The sequence below is a fragment of the Cherax quadricarinatus genome, chromosome 20 (genome assembly GCF_038502225.1).
Source record: "Cherax quadricarinatus isolate ZL_2023a chromosome 20, ASM3850222v1, whole genome shotgun sequence".
NCBI lineage: Eukaryota > Metazoa > Arthropoda > Malacostraca > Decapoda > Parastacidae > Cherax > Cherax quadricarinatus.
In genome coordinates, this window is record NC_091311.1 from 16,814,531 (window position 1) to 16,830,578 (window position 16,048).

The 16,048-nt window shown below is 39.8% G+C and overlaps 1 protein-coding gene across 1 annotated transcript in view; it reads left to right on the forward strand.

Moving 5' to 3' along the window:
* The window catches only part of MFS3 (major facilitator superfamily transporter 3), a 378,032-nt gene that overhangs the window by 314,736 nt on the left and 47,248 nt on the right, over positions 1-16,048 (forward strand). Inside the window, exon 10 of the mRNA XM_070086892.1 lies at positions 2,547-2,696. Within this exon, the coding sequence (XP_069942993.1) occupies positions 2,547-2,696 (150 nt within the window). The remainder of the gene's footprint in view (positions 1-2,546; positions 2,697-16,048) is intronic.

The following is a 16,048-nucleotide window of genomic DNA, read 5'->3' on the forward strand; positions in this document are numbered from 1 at the left end:
TTGCTAGGGATTCGAAAACTAACCCAAAAAGTTTTTTCCAGGTGTATAGAACAAAAGTTAGAGATAAGATAGGTCCCCTTAAAAATAACTATAGGCATCTTACTGACAAAGAGAATGAAATGTGCTCAATTTTAAATAATTATTTTCTCTCGGTTTTTACACAGGAAGACACTAACAATATCCCATTGATTAATTTTTATAGTGGGCCTGAAGAAGATAAATTATGTAATATCACAGTCACTAGTGAAATGGTTATGAAACAAATAAATCAACTGAAGCAAAATAAGTCGCCAGGTCCTGATGAGCTTTTTTCAAGGGTTCTTAAGGAATGCAAAATGGAACTCTGTGAACCATTAACTAATATTTTTAATTTATCTCTTCAAACAGGTATAGTGTCTGATATGTGGAAGATGGCTAATGTAATTCCTATATTTAAATCAGGGGATAAATCATTACCGTCAAATTACAGCCCAATAAGCCTGACCTCAATTGTAGGCAAATTGCTAGAGTCAATTATAGCTGAGATTATAAGAAGCCATCTGGATAAGCATAATCTGATTAATAATACTCAGCATGGATTCACGAGAGGCCGTTCTTGTCTAACTAATTTATTAACTTTCTTCAGTAAAGCTTTTGAGGCTGTTGATCACGATAAAGAATTTGATATTATTTACTTAGATTTTATTAAGGCTTTTGATAGAGTTCCACACCAAAGACTATTAAAGAAAGTGGCAGCTCATGGCATTCAGGGAAAAGTGCTCTCATGGATCGAGTCATGGCTCACAGACAGGAAGCAGAGAGTGTCCATAAATGGGGTTAAATCCGAGTGGGGATCTGTAACAAGTGGTATACCACAGGGATCAGTCTTAGGCCCGTTGTTGTTTATAATATATATCAATGACCTTGATGAGGGTATTACTAGTGATATGAGCAAATTCGCCGATGAACAAAGATAGGTAAGATAGGTAGGGTAGTTTCAAATTTAGTTTGGGTAGTTTCAAATTTTTTGGGTAGTTTCAAATATAGGTTGGATAAGTACATGAGTGGGAGGGGTTGGATTTGAGTGGGACTTGCACATCAGAGCTTATTTCTTGTGTAGCATTGAAAATCGGGTTGGGCAAATGTTTTGTTAGTGGGATGAATTGTAAAGGACCTGCCTAGTATGGGCCAACAGGCCTGCTGCAGTGATCCTCCTTTCTTATGTTCTTATGTAGATGTCAGGGAACTTCAGGAGGATTTAGACAATCTCTATTCTTGGTCAGAAAAGTGGCAGATGCAGTTCAATGTAGATAAATGCAAGGTTCTGAAGCTCGGGAGTGTCCATAACCCTAGCACATATAAGTTAAATAATGTAGAACTTAGCCATACAAATTGCAAAAAGGATTTGGGGGTTATGGTGAGCAGCAACCTTAAACCAAGACAGCAGTGCCTAAGCGTACGTAATAAGGCAAATAGATTATTGGGATTTATATCAAGAAGTGTAAGCAACAGAATTCCAGAGGTTATACTGCAGCTTTATACATCATTAGTAAGGCCTCACCTAGATTATGCAGCTCACTTCTAGTCTCCATATTACAGAATAGACATAAATTCGTTAGAAAACATTCAGCGTAGAATGGCTAAATTAATACATAGCATCAGAAATCTTCCTTATGAAGAAAGATTGAAAACTCTTAAATTACATTCACTTGTTAGACGAGGAATGAGAGGAGACATAATCGAAGTGTATAAGTGGAAGATGGATATTAATGAAGGGGATATTAATAAGGTCTTGAGAATATCTCTCCAAGAGAGAACTCGCAGTAATGGATTTAAATTAGATAAGTTTAGATTTAGAAAGGACATAGGAAAGTATTGGTTTGGAAATAGGGTGTTTGATGAGTGGAACAGTCTACCTAGTTGGGTTATTGAGGCTAGGACTTTGGGTAGTTTCAAATTTAGGTTGGATAAATTTATGATATGTTCTTATGTTCTTAACACAATAGAATTCAAGAAAGAACACACCAGCCAGGATATTTCCCCACACACACACCAGCCAGGGTACTTCCCCACACACACGATTGGATTTGAGTGGGACTTGCTCATGAGTGAATAGAATTATCAAAGCTTATTGCTTGGGGAGCATTGAAAATTGGGTTGGGCAAATATTCTGTTAGTGGGATGGTTTGTGAAGGACCTGCCATGTTTGGGCCAACAGGTCTGCTGCAGTGTTCCTGCTTTGTAAGTGCAGATATGTAGCTTGGCAGGTGTTTGTAAGTGAAGATGTGTAGCTTAGCAAGTGTTTGTAGGTGCAGATATATAGCTTGGCAGGTGTTTGTAAGTGAAGATGTGTAGCTTAGCAGGTGTTTGTAAGTGAAGATGTGTAGCTTAGCAAGTGTTTGTAGGTGCAGATATATAGCTTGACAGGTGTTTGTACGTGAAGATGTGTAGTTTGGCAAGTATTTATAAGTGCAGATGTGTTGCTTGGCAAGTGTTTGTAAGTTAGTTATCTTGAGGCATGCACATTATTTTTACCAAAGTCTTACAATTTTTTATCTTATTTGCAGAAACCACCAGTGCCATGGAAGAGTGTGTGGACATCACTACCTGTCTGGGCCATCATTGTGGCACACACCTGCAGTAACTGGGGCTGGTACATGCTGCTCGTCAAGCTCCCAACATACATGCGCTACATTCTCAAGTTTGACATTGAAGCTGTAGGTTTAATATTTTCCTGTGATTGCTTTCACATAAATAAACTAATAGCTCTCTCTCAGATATTGCTGTGGTTGTCACACTTTTTTTCTCAAGGAAAAATCAGTGCACCAGCTTTTAGAATTTAAGAAAGAGCTGATTGTTAAAGTTATGAATGAAAAGAGGCTGGATGTCATAGCACTAAGTGAAGCAAGTGTTTTAATTCAAGAATTATGTAAGTTTGAATAAAGTTGGGATGAGAAGTAAATTATAGTGTGTATACACCTAAGAGCAAGAAGTGTGTAGAAGAGACATTTTGAAAGATATTGAATGAATGTTTTGGGAGCTTTGAACCAAGTGAGAAAATTATTATTATGGGATCCTTAATACTCAAGTGGGTGAGACAGCTATAGATGGAGTGCCAGTGGTGGATGGATGAGTGGACCATTAATTGAGTTGTGTGTAGGAAGGGGTTCGGTAATATGTAATATTCATTTTAAGAAAGAGGATAAATGACTGTACAGTGGACCCCCGACATTTGATGGCATTGACATTCGATAAATCCAACATTCGATGCATTTTAACGCAAAAATTTTGCCTCGACATTCGATGGAAAACCTGACATTCGATACAATTCATACGAGACGTGTCCAAGTGTGGCCTGAACTGCCCCGTGTGTGCCAGTGTTTACAAGCCAGCGCATCTAAGGATACATTCGGTACATTCCATATTATCTATATTATCACTGTTTTTGGTGCTTGTTTCTGCAAAATAAGTAACCATGGGCCCCCAAGAAAGCTTCTAGTGCCAACCTTTCAAGAAAAAATGTGCTAATGGCTATTAAAATGATGAAAGAGATAATTGCAAAGTACGAAAGTGGAGTGCATGTGTCGTAGTGCATGATGATTTGGTAAAGAAATTGCCTGCAACTAGTGGTGATGTGAGTGAATTTAAGGCCAGCAAAGGTTGGTTTGAAAGATTTAAGAATCATAGTGGCATACACAGTGTGGTAAGGCATGGTGAGGCTGCCAGTTCAAGTCCTAATGGAAGGGGATTCCCCTTCTAAACACTAACACCATCCACACTCTCCCCTCCTCCCATCCCATCAATCATCACCAGATCTTCATTAAAGGTAAGTGTCAATTATTCTATTGTTATTAATCTATTGTTATTGTTGTTACTGTAATTATTCTATTGCATTAAACTTAATATTTCATGTGGTAAAATGTTTTTTTTCATACTTTTGGGTGTCTTGCACGGATTAATTTAATTTCCATTATTTCTTATGGGGAAAATTAATTCGACTTTTGATATTTTCGACATTCGATAGCTCTCAGGAACGGATTAATATCGAATGTCGAGGGTCCACTGTACTAGATATGTTATGGGGTGTAATAAGAGCAGTTTGTTAGACTTATGTGTTAGACAAAAAGATGATGATACACCTACCATCCGACTTACAACCTGCTCGACTTACCACCACTCAACTTACGACCGTGTTTTTTATGCCAAATTTCTGGAAAATAAACAACTATTTGTGTTGTACGTAGTGTTTATCCTAAACCTTACAGTATAAAATACAGTACTAACAAAATAAAAAGTAAAGTAAAACATGAAATACCAAAATAAAACAATAAAATAAAGTCATTACAAAAATGTTTTGTTGATATTCAGTAGCAAAGTTCGACTTACGACCATTTCGACTTACGACCGGTTTCTCGGAACCGAACTCGGTCGTAAGTCGGATGGTAGGTGTACTTTGGATATACAGTGGACCCCCAGTTTACGATATTATTTCATTCCAGAAGTGTGTTCAGGTGCCAGTACTGACCGAATTTGTTCCCATAAGGAATATTGTGAATTAGATTAGTCCATTTCAGACCCCCAAACATACACATACAAACGCACTTACATAAATACACTTACATAATTGGTCGCATTGGGAGCTGATCGTAAACCGGGGGTCCACTGTACGTATATGTTTTCGGAGGAGTGACAGATGTCTGATCATTATTTAATGGTAGCAACAGTAAGTATTAGGTTAGATGAAATACCAGGAGACTGGCAACAGGAGATAAGAGAGAAGGAAGGCAGAAGTTTCAGAAAGATTTTTTTATTTTTTTTATTATCACACCGGCCGATTCCCACCAAGGCAGGGTGGCCCGAAAAAGAAAAACTTTCACCATCATTCACTCCATCACTGTCTTGCCAGAAGGGTGCTTTACACTACAGTTTTTAAACTGCAACATTAACACCCCTCCTTCAGAGTGCAGGCACTGTACTTCCCATCTCCAGGACTCAAGTCCGGCCTGCCGGTTTCCCTGAATCCCTTCATAAATGTTACTTTGCTCACACTCCAACAGCACGTCAAGTATTAAAAACTATTTGTCTCCATTCACTCCTATCAAACACGCTCACGCATGCCTGCTGGAAGTCCAAGCCCCTCGCACACAAAACCTCCTTTACCCCCTCCCTCCAACCCTTCCTAGGCCGACCCCTACCCCGCCTTCCTTCCACTACAGACTGATACACTCTTGAAGTCATTCTGTTTCGCTCCATTCTCTCTACATGTCCGAACCACCTCAACAACCCTTCCTCAGCCCTCTGGACAACAGTTTTGGTAATCCCGCACCTCCTCCTAACTTCCAAACTACGAATTCTCTGCATTATATTCACACCACACATTGCCCTCAGACATGACATCTCCACTGCCTCCAGCCTTCTCCTCGCTGCAACATTCATCACCCACGCTTCACACCCATATAAGAGCGTTGGTAAAACTATACTCTCATACATTCCCCTCTTTGCCTCCAAGGACAAAGTTCTTTGTCTCCACAGACTCCTAAGTGCACCACTCACTCTTTTTCCCTCATCAATTCTATGATTCACCTCATCTTTCATAGACCCATCCGCTGACACGTCCACTCCCAAATATCTGAATACGTTCACCTCCTCCATACTCTCTCCCTCCAATCTGATATTCAATCTTTCATCACCTAATCTTTTTGTTATCCTCATAACCTTACTCTTTCCTGTATTCACCTTTAATTTTCTTCTTTTGCACACCCTACCAAATTCATCCACCAATCTCTGCAACTTCTCTTCAGAATCTCCCAAGAGCACAGTGTCATCAGCAAAGAGCAGCTGTGACAACTCCCACTTTGTGTGTGATTCTTTATCTTTTAACTCCACGCCTCTTGCCAAGACCCTCGCATTTACTTCTCTTACAACCCCATCTATAAATATATTAAACAACCACGGTGACATCACACATCCTTGTCTAAGGCCTACTTTTACTGGGAAAAAATTTCCCTCTTTCCTACATACTCTAACTTGAGCCTCACTATCCTCGTAAAAACTCTTCACTGCTTTCAGTAACCTACCTCCTACACCATACACTTGCAACATCTGCCACATTGCCCCCCTATCCACCCTGTCATACGCCTTTTCCAAATCCATAAATGCCACAAAGACCTCTTTAGCCTTATCTAAATACTGTTCACTTATATGTTTCACTGTAAACACCTGGTCCACACACCCCCTACCTTTCCTAAAGCCTCCTTGTTCATCTGCTATCCTATTCTCCGTCTTACTCTTAATTCTTTCAATTATAACTCTACCATACACTTTACCAGGTACACTCAACAGACTTATCCCCCTATAATTTTTGCACTCTCTTTTATCCCCTTTGCCTTTATACAAAGGAACTATGCATGCTCTCTGCCAATCCCTAGGTACCTTACCCTCTTCCATACATTTATTAAACAATTGCACCAACCACTCCAAAACTATATCCCCACCTGCTTTTAACATTTCTATCTTTATCCCATCAATCCCGGCTGCCTTACCCCCTTTCATTTTACCTACTGCCTCACGAACTTCCCCCACACTCACAACTGGCTCTTCCTCACTCCTACAAGATGTTATTCCTCCTTGCCCTATACACGAAATCACAGCTTCCCTATCTTCATCAACATTTAACAATTCCTCAAAATATTCCTTCCATCTTCCCAATACCTCTAACTCTCCATTTAATAACTCTCCTCTCCTATTTTTAACTGACAAATCCATTTGTTCTCTAGGCTTTCTTAACTTGTTAATCTCACTCCAAAACTTTTTCTTATTTTCAACAAAATTTGTTGATAACATCTCACCCACTCTCTCATTTGCTCTCTTTTTACATTGCTTCACCACTCTCTTAACCTCTCTCTTTTTCTCCATATACTCTTCCCTCCTTGCATCACTTCTACTTTGTAAAAACTTCTCATATGCTAACTTTTTCTCCCTTACTACTCTCTTTACATCATCATTCCACCAATCGCTCCTCTTCCCTCCTGCACCCACTTTCCTGTAACCACAAACTTCTGCTGAACACTCTAACACTACATTTTTAAACCTACCCCATACCTCTTCGACCCCATTGCCTATGCTCTCATTAGCCCATCTATCCTCCAATAGCTGTTTATATCTTACCCTAACTGCCTCCTCTTTTAGTTTATAAACCTTCACCTCTCTCTTCCCTGATGCTTCTATTCTCCTTGTATCCCATCTACCTTTTACTCTCAGTGTAGCTACAACTAGAAAGTGATCTGATATATCTGTGGCCCCTCTATAAACATGTACATCCTGAAGTCTACTCAACAGTCTTTTATCTACCAATACATAATCCAACAAACTACTGTCATTTCGCCCTACATCATATCGTGTATACTTATTTATCCTCTTTTTCTTAAAATATGTATTACCTATAACTAAACCCCTTTCTATACAAAGTTCAATCAAAGGGCTCCCATTATCATTTACACCTGGCACCCCAAACTTACCTACCACACCCTCTCTAAAAGTTTCTCCTACTTTAGCATTCAAGTCCCCTACCACAATTACTCTCTCACTTGGTTCAAAGGCTCCTATACATTCACTTAACATCTCCCAAAATCTCTCTCTCTCCTCTGCATTCCTCTCTTCTCCAGGTGCATACACGCTTATTATGACCCACTTCTCGCATCCAACCTTTACTTTAATCCACATAATTCTTGAATTTACACATTCATATTCTCTTTTCTCCTTCCATAACTGATCATTTAACATTACTGCTACCCCTTCCTTTGCTCTAACTCTCTCAGATACTCCAGATTTAATCCCATTTATTTCCCCCCACTGAAACTCTCCTACCCCCTTCAGCTTTGTTTCGCTTAGGGCCAGGACATCCAACTTCTTTTCATTCATAACATCAGCAATCATCTGTTTCTTGTCATCCGCACTACATCCACGCACATTTAAGCAACCCAGTTTTATAAAGTTTTTCTTCAGAAAGATATGGGTAACTATTGGGGAAAATACGCATGAGCGTATTTGATAGGCGTTAATGGAGACAAATGGTTTTTGATACTTCACATGATGTTGGAGTGTGAGCAAAGTAACATTTATGAAGGGAGTCAGGGAAACCGGCAGGCCGGACTTGAGTCCTGGAGATGGGAAGTACAGTGTCTACACTCTGAAGGAGGGGTGTTAATGTTGTGGTTTTATAACTGTAGTATAAAGCACCCCTCTGGCAAGACAGTGATGGAGTGAATGATGATGAAAGTTTTTCTTTTTCTGGCCACCCTGCCTTGGTGGGAATCGGCCGATATGTTAATAAAATAAAAAATGAGCTAGAGATGGTGCAGGAAATTTGAAAGTCAAGGAGTTATGGAGTAAATTAAGAATGTGTTGCTAGTGTGCAGTAGAGGTTTGTAGGTACAGGAGAATGGTTGTGCATTGCTAGACTGTGCAACAGAGGTATGGAGGTATAGGAGGGTCATTGTGGGTGGAAAGAGGAGTGGTTGGTGGAATGATGAGGGAAAGAGGGAGGTAAAGGAGAAAAAGTTAATGTATTAGAGGTTTTTACAATATAAAAATGATAAACTGAAGGCAGAGTATATGGTGAGGAAGAGTGAGGTTAAAAGAGTGATGTGGGAGTGTAAAAGAAGAGCCGGTGAAAGAATGGGTAAGTCTTTATCAGTAAATTTTGTTATGAATAAAAAGCTGTTTTGTAGAGAGAGATCAATGAAGTGAGAAATCCTGAAGAGAAAATGAACTTAGCAGTTACTAACTAAAGAGGATATTTTGATGAGTTGTTGAATGTTAGTGATGAAGGGGAGGCAGTGATTACATACATGGGGCAGGGAGGGATAAATTCATATAAGAGTGAGGAGGAATCTGAGGTGAATCAGGGGGGGGGATGGGTGTGAGTCAGTGGGCATAATGAAAGGGGGTAAAGTGACTGGGGAAGATGGGGGTTAAGACATGTTAAAAGCAGGTGGAGATATAATGTTAATAATAATATTTTTATTTCTACATGTACATGCACATGTATACAGGCCTAGCTGCTTGTTATGGAAATGAAAATGAAAAATTTTATTTCCTTGCAAAGCTTACAATGTATGGTTTACATATTATTAATGACAAAGAAAGTCACTAGCATGCCTAGGCATTTTGGGCAGACTAATCCTAATTCTTACTGACTATTCTATATTGACACAGGATATGGAGCAGTATATTTTAATATTTATTATTGCATATTAGTGTAAAAGTTAGGTAAGATAAGATAAGATAAGATTTTGTTCGGATTTTTAACCCCGGAGGGTTAGCCACCCAGGATAACCCAAGAAAGTCAGTGCGTCATCGAGGACTGTCTAACTTATTTCCATTGAGGTTCTTAATCTTGTCCCCAGGATGCGACCCACACCAGTTGACTAATACCCAGGTACCTATTTGCTGCTAGGTGAACAGGACAACAGGTGTAAGGAAACGTGTCGAAATGTTTCCACCCGCCGGGAATCGAACCCAGGCCCTCCGTGTGTGAAGCGGGAGCTTTAGCCACCAGGCCACCGGGCCATTGATAACAGTGAGGTATTACAAAACATATAACAGTATTACAATTAGTATAATTTAGTAATGGGAATGGTTTTATCTTGGCATGATACGCTGTTTCTATAACTGAAAGCTCCTATATTGGCTGAGTATTTTAAGCAAACTTAGGACTAACTTAAGATTGGGAATTTTATGTTTACAGTCATTTGGGTGAGTGTAAGTATGAAACTGGGAGAATTACAGATAATGAGAGTAAATCTATTTTGTTTTGGATGTGTTCACAATACTGAAAATAGTATGTGTGGTTTTCACATAGTTAACTGATGATGGAGGTAGTTAGGGAGATGTGTTTTTAAACGGTAGTTTTGAAAATGCTGGTTGAGTCAGCCATTCAGGAGATTTGGGGCAGAGTTCCAGATTTTTGGCCCTTTTATGTACATTGTATTTTTGAAGAGATTTAGCTTAACATGAGGAATGTCATAGAGATTTTTGTGTTTGATAATACATCAATGGATCCTGTTGTAACTATCAAGAAAGTGTTTTAGTTCGAGATTAATATTGGAATTTATGGTTCTGTAAATGTAGGTTGTACTGTAGTAGGTGTGAATGTTTTGTACAATAAGTTTAGGTCTTTGAAGAGTGAGGGGTATGTTGTTTATCATTGGATTGCATGATAATTCATATGGCGGCTTTTTATTGGGTTGTTATTGGCTTTAGGTGGGTTGCTGTTGTTGATCCCCAGGCACAAATAGCATAGGTGAGGTAGGGATAGATGAGTGAATAGTATAGTGTTAGTAGAGCTGATTGTGGTGCATAATAACATATCTTTGAAAAGATCCCAACTGTTTTGGATACTTTTTTTGTTATGTGTTGGATATGAGTGTTGAATTTTAAGTTGCTGTCAAGGTGCAGACCCAGAAATTTTCCCTCATTATGTTTAGCAATAAGAGTCATAATGTTCAGCTGGGCATCACCTGTTCTGCTCCCAAACATAATATAGTAGGCATTGTCAGTATTAAATGTAAGTTTATTGGCAGTCATCCAGGTGGATATTTTTACTAGATCTTCATTAACAGTAGTGTTGAGTGAGGCAGGATTAGGGTGGGAGATGGCATAAGTCATGTTGTCAGCAAAGAGAATAGATCTGAGTTGCTGTGATACATTTTGAAGATCGTTGATGTGTAAGAGAAAGAGCAGGGGGTGAAGAACACTTCCCTGTGGTACTCCAGTGTCCAGAGGTTTTGTTGATGAGGTTGTGTCCTTAATAGAGATATATTGATGTCTGTTAGTAAGGTAGGATTTGATATATGTAAGAGCATGGCGTCTTATACTGTAATGATCAAGTTTGTGGAGTAGGATGCTGTGGTCTACTGTATCAAAAGCTTTCCTTAGGTCCATAAAGAGGCCTAGTGGATATTAATTTTTTCAAGTGCTGTGTAAAGCAGGTCTAGCATTTTTACAGTTACATCATTTGTGCTTTTGTTTTTCTTGAAGCCAAATTGGCAAGGGTTGAGGATGCTTTGTGCTGTTATAAAGGAGTATAATCTCTTGTGCTTGAGTGTCTCAAAGATTTTAGATAGCAACAGTAATTTTGATATAGGCCTGTAGTTGTTTATATCTGTGGGGTCACTACCACTGTGTATTGGTGCGACCCCTTGTTATCTTCAGTAGTGTCAGGAAAGTGCTGGTTTCTAGCGATTTGTTAAAGAGTTATGAAAAGTGAGCGAAAGAACATGGACCACTTGTTTGTACAATAATGGTGGGACCTGAGCTAGATTTCCTGATTTATTTTTTAACGACTTAATAACCGTGGGAAAGTCCCATCTTAGTAATCACTCAATCGGGCATTGATGCCTGGGATTTTACTAGTGAAATTTGATCCTGTGGTTGAGAAGAAGTCATTTATCTTGTAACTGTGGTTTGTTCAGTTTGGTTAGGACAATATCCCTAGTTTTTTTTTAGTTTGTGGTTGCCCAGAATCTGAGAGTGTCTTCCAGGTCTTTTTTAAATCTCTTGCAGAACAACCACTGTGAAAAAATAGTGAAATTCCAAGTGCTTTTGTGACTTCTCATATTACCAAGGAACTATAACAATAAAACATCAACAGGAAGGCATATAAGGGCAAAACTACACCTCACAGTAATATCACAACACCCAACTGTGAAACACAACTGATACTCTACCCAAGCATTAAGATATTTTACTTGTCTTATGTATCATTAAATTCTTCCCAAATTTTATTAATTATAAATGAATCCAATTTATATAAACCAAAAGAAATATTCATACAGTGGACCCTTGACTTACGATATTAATCTGTTCCAGAGAGCTCATCGTTAGACGAAATTATCGTAAGTTGAATTAATTTTCCCCATAAGAAATAATGGAAATCCAATTAATCTGTTCCAGACACCCAAAAGTATGAAAAAAAAAATTTACCACATGAAATATACATTTTCCTACACACAAAAAGGATACATACACAGTATACTGTACTAAATGAAGAATAAATGACACCTTTATCGAAGATGTAGTGATGAATGTTAAGACACTATTTTTCTTGAACACTGGGATTTTCAGAGTGATACATGAGTAAAGGCTTCACTTTGCAATCCCCACTAGCATTACAAGAAAACATGAGAGTTAGCCTGTTTTTCATAGGCTTGTGTCCTGGGAGTGCTTTTTCCTCCTGAGTAATGTAGTTCCTGTTTGGCATTTTCTTCCAGAACAGGCCTGTTTTGCCACAATTAAACACTTGTTGGGGATGGAATTTTTCAGCTTCACCATGCCTTATCACACTGTGTATGCCACTACGATTCTTAAATCTCTCAAACCAACCTTTGCTGGCCATAAATTCACCAATATGAGCACTAGTTCCAGGCATTTTTTCCTGTTCACCTGGGTGTTAGTCAACTAGTGTGGGTTGCATCCTGGAAATAAGTTAGACAGTCCTCGATGACACACTGACTTGGGTTATCCTGGGTGACTAACCCTCTGGGGTTAATTGTTTCTCGGTAATTGTTTCTCGTTAAGCCACACCAACAACAGTCTCTCCACATCTTCGAGTAGTACAGCTGATGGTAGTGCAGCAATAGCTGATGGTGGTGCAGCAGCAGCTGACCATGGTACAGCAGCAGCTGACGGTGGTGCAGCAACAGCTGACGGTGGTGCAGCAGCAGCTGACCATGGTACGATAGTACAGTGGTCCCTCAATAATCGTCCGGCCTGAAAGTCGTCCATTTCGGAAATAGTCCTGTTTTTTCGTCAAAATATTGGCTCGCAAATGGTCCGGTAACTCGCTAATAGTCCTAGTAGTCCTTCGTCCTGGACGCGTACTCATGCTCTGAGCCGCCTCGGCCTTTCCTTCCCAGCCAGTGTGCCATTGTTTACCAATGAGTGATGGTCCCCTCACATGCTCCTACGAAATATTTCATAATATTCCATTGATTTTAGTGCTTGCAAGTGCTAAATAAGCTACTATGGCTCCAAATAAAGCTTCTAGTGCCAGCCCTTTGGTAAAGAATGTGAGAAACACATAATTTATGAAAAAGTTTGTAGAAAAATGCAAAGATGGTAGTGGTAGAGTGGAAGCAGTTGTGACAGTGGTTGATGAACATAAGAAAGGAGGATCACTGCAGCAGGCCTGTTGGCCCATGCTCGGCACGTCCTTTACAATTCATCCCACTAACGAAACATTTTCCCAACCCAGTCCTCAATGCTACCCAAGAAATAAGCTCTGATAACTCTTTCCACTCATTTGCAAGTCCCAAATGAGTGGATAGAGTTATCAGAGCTTATTTCTTGGGTAGCATTGAGGACTGGGTTGGGAAAATGTTTCGTTAGTGGAATGAATTGTAAAGGACCTGCCGAGCATGGGCCAACAGGCCTGCTGCAGTGATCCTCCTTTCTTATGTTCATCAACCACTATCACAACTGCTTCCACTCTACCACCACCATCTTTGTATTTTTCTACAAATTTTTTCATAAATTATGTGTTTCTCACATTCTTTACCAAAGGGCTGGCACTAGAAGCTTTCTTTGGTGGTAGTGATGGTGGTACAAGGTAGTAGTGATGGTGGTAGAGGGTTCCTTCTTTAGTGATTCAGCGATTCTACCAACTCCTCCAATGTTGTTGGAGTTATATAGGGCTACAAAAACCACCGCCTCCTCAGCTGCTGTTTCACCATCATTATGGACGGCTTACACTCAGTGGCCCTTATATACCCAACAACAACACAACACCTCTCGTGACATACGTAATGACTTATTTTATTCATTCTAGAGTATATTCCATGTTTCTATGTTATTAATATTGTTTATTATGTCATATTAGTTGAATTGTGATAGATAAATAAGCCATAGAGTTGATATTAGTGTCATATTCTCTAACAATAAACTTGCCATCCCTCCTTCACACAAACAAATAGCCAATAAGAACATAACAATGGAAGAACACTGCAGGTCTACTGGCCCATACAAGGCAGGTCCTTATCAAAATGACCTCCACCCAAAGCTACCCAAGAATTTACTCCCGTACCCAATGACACAAATCAAACTCAGCTCCTCCAACTCGTATATTTGTCCAATCTCTTCTTAAAGCTACCCAAGGTCCTAGCCTCGATCACCCTACTGGTAAGTGTGATGTTAAATAAGAACTTAAGAAAGTAAGAACACTGGAACAGGCCTGCTGGCCCATACTAGGCCGGTCCTTAACAAATCCAACCCACTAACAGAAATGCTACCAAAGCAATAAACTCAGGTGCAAGTCCGACTCAAATCCAACCGCTTTCACTCGTGTATTTATCCAACCTAAATTTGAAACTACCTAAACCATAGCTTTTAGAACATTGGAAAGGAGGAACACTGCAATAAGCCTGTTGGCCCATACTAGGCCGGTCCTTCACAAATCCAACCTACTAACAGAACAAATGCTACCCAAGCAATAAGCTCAGGTGCAAGTCCGACTCAAATCCAACCCCTCTCACTCGTGTATTTATCCAACCTAAATTTGAAACTACCCAAACCATAGCTTTTAGAACATTGGAAAGGAGGAACACTGCAATAAGCCTGTTGGCCCATACTAGGCCGGTCCTTCACAAATCCAACCTACTAACAGAACAAATGCTACCCAAGCAATAAGCTCAGGTGCAAGTCCGACTCAAATCCAACCCCTCTCACTCGTGTATTTATCCAACCTAAATTTGAAACTACCCAATGTTTTAGCTTCGATCGCCCTACTAGGCAGACCGTTCCACTCATCAACTACCCCTATTACCAATGTTCATTTATACATTTTATTAGTGCCCTAGAGTCCTTATGGAGGGGGATTCTCCTTCCCAATAACCTCTCTTCCCTCTCTCCTCCTCCCTGTCTTCCATTCATCAACAACAGCCTTCAATAAAGGTAACTGTCATGTTGAATGTTCATTTTTTTGTGCATGTAAATCTATCTTTTAGGTAAAAAAAAAATTGTTGATACTTCTGGGTGTCAGGAACGAATTAATTGGATTTACATTATTTCTTATGGGGAAAATTGATTCGAAAATCGTCCATTTCGATAATAGTCTCACTTACAGGAACGTATTATGGACGATTATTGAGGGACCACTGTATTTCAATATTACATATATCTCACCCTTTTTACCATAGGGTTGGCACTAGAAACTTTCTTTGGGCCCATGGTGGCTTATTTATCAGTTACAAGCACTAAAAACAATGGAATAATACAAAATTTATTGAATGTATGCATGCAACTGTCTGCCCTGGCTTGTAAACAATGGCACTAGCTGAGCTGAGGTGCTCTGGCCAGATGGACCACGTTCGGGATGAATGATGTAAGTCCAGTTTTTCTTCGTAGGTTGGGGATTTTTTTTACGCTGAAACGCTTCGTAAATCAATTTTATCGTAAGATGAGGCCTTCGTACAGTAGACCCTTGACCAACGACAGCAATGACTAATGGCAAATTCGTCTAATTGTGCTTTTTGGCGTAAAAAAAAATGGCTCTAACAATGGCGAAAAACTCATCTAATGGCTTTCATCCTGAACGTGTCCCTGCGGCTGGAGCGCGGCCTGAGTGGGCCCAGCCACTCAAAGACTCACTGTGCCAATGTTTACAAGCCATTGTGGTCAATTCCATGTGTACCTGCGATATATTTTGTATTATTCCAGTGTTTTTAGTGCTTGTAACCACTAAATAAGCCACCATGGGCCCCAAGAAAGCTTCTAGTGCTAACCCTGTGGTAAAAAGGGTGAGAAATACTATTGAAATACTATCGTACCATGGTCAGCTGTTGCTGCACCACCGTCACCTGCTGCTGCACCGCGGTCAGCTGTACTACTTGAAGATGTGGAGAGGCTGTTGTTGGTGTGGCTGATCAAGAATACCGAGAAACAATTAGCCTCAGAGGGTTAGCCACCTAGGATAACCCAAGAAAGTCAGTGTGTCATCGAGGACTGTCTAACTTATTTCCATTGGGGGCCTTAATCTTGTCCCCCAGGATGCGACCCACACCAATCGACTAAC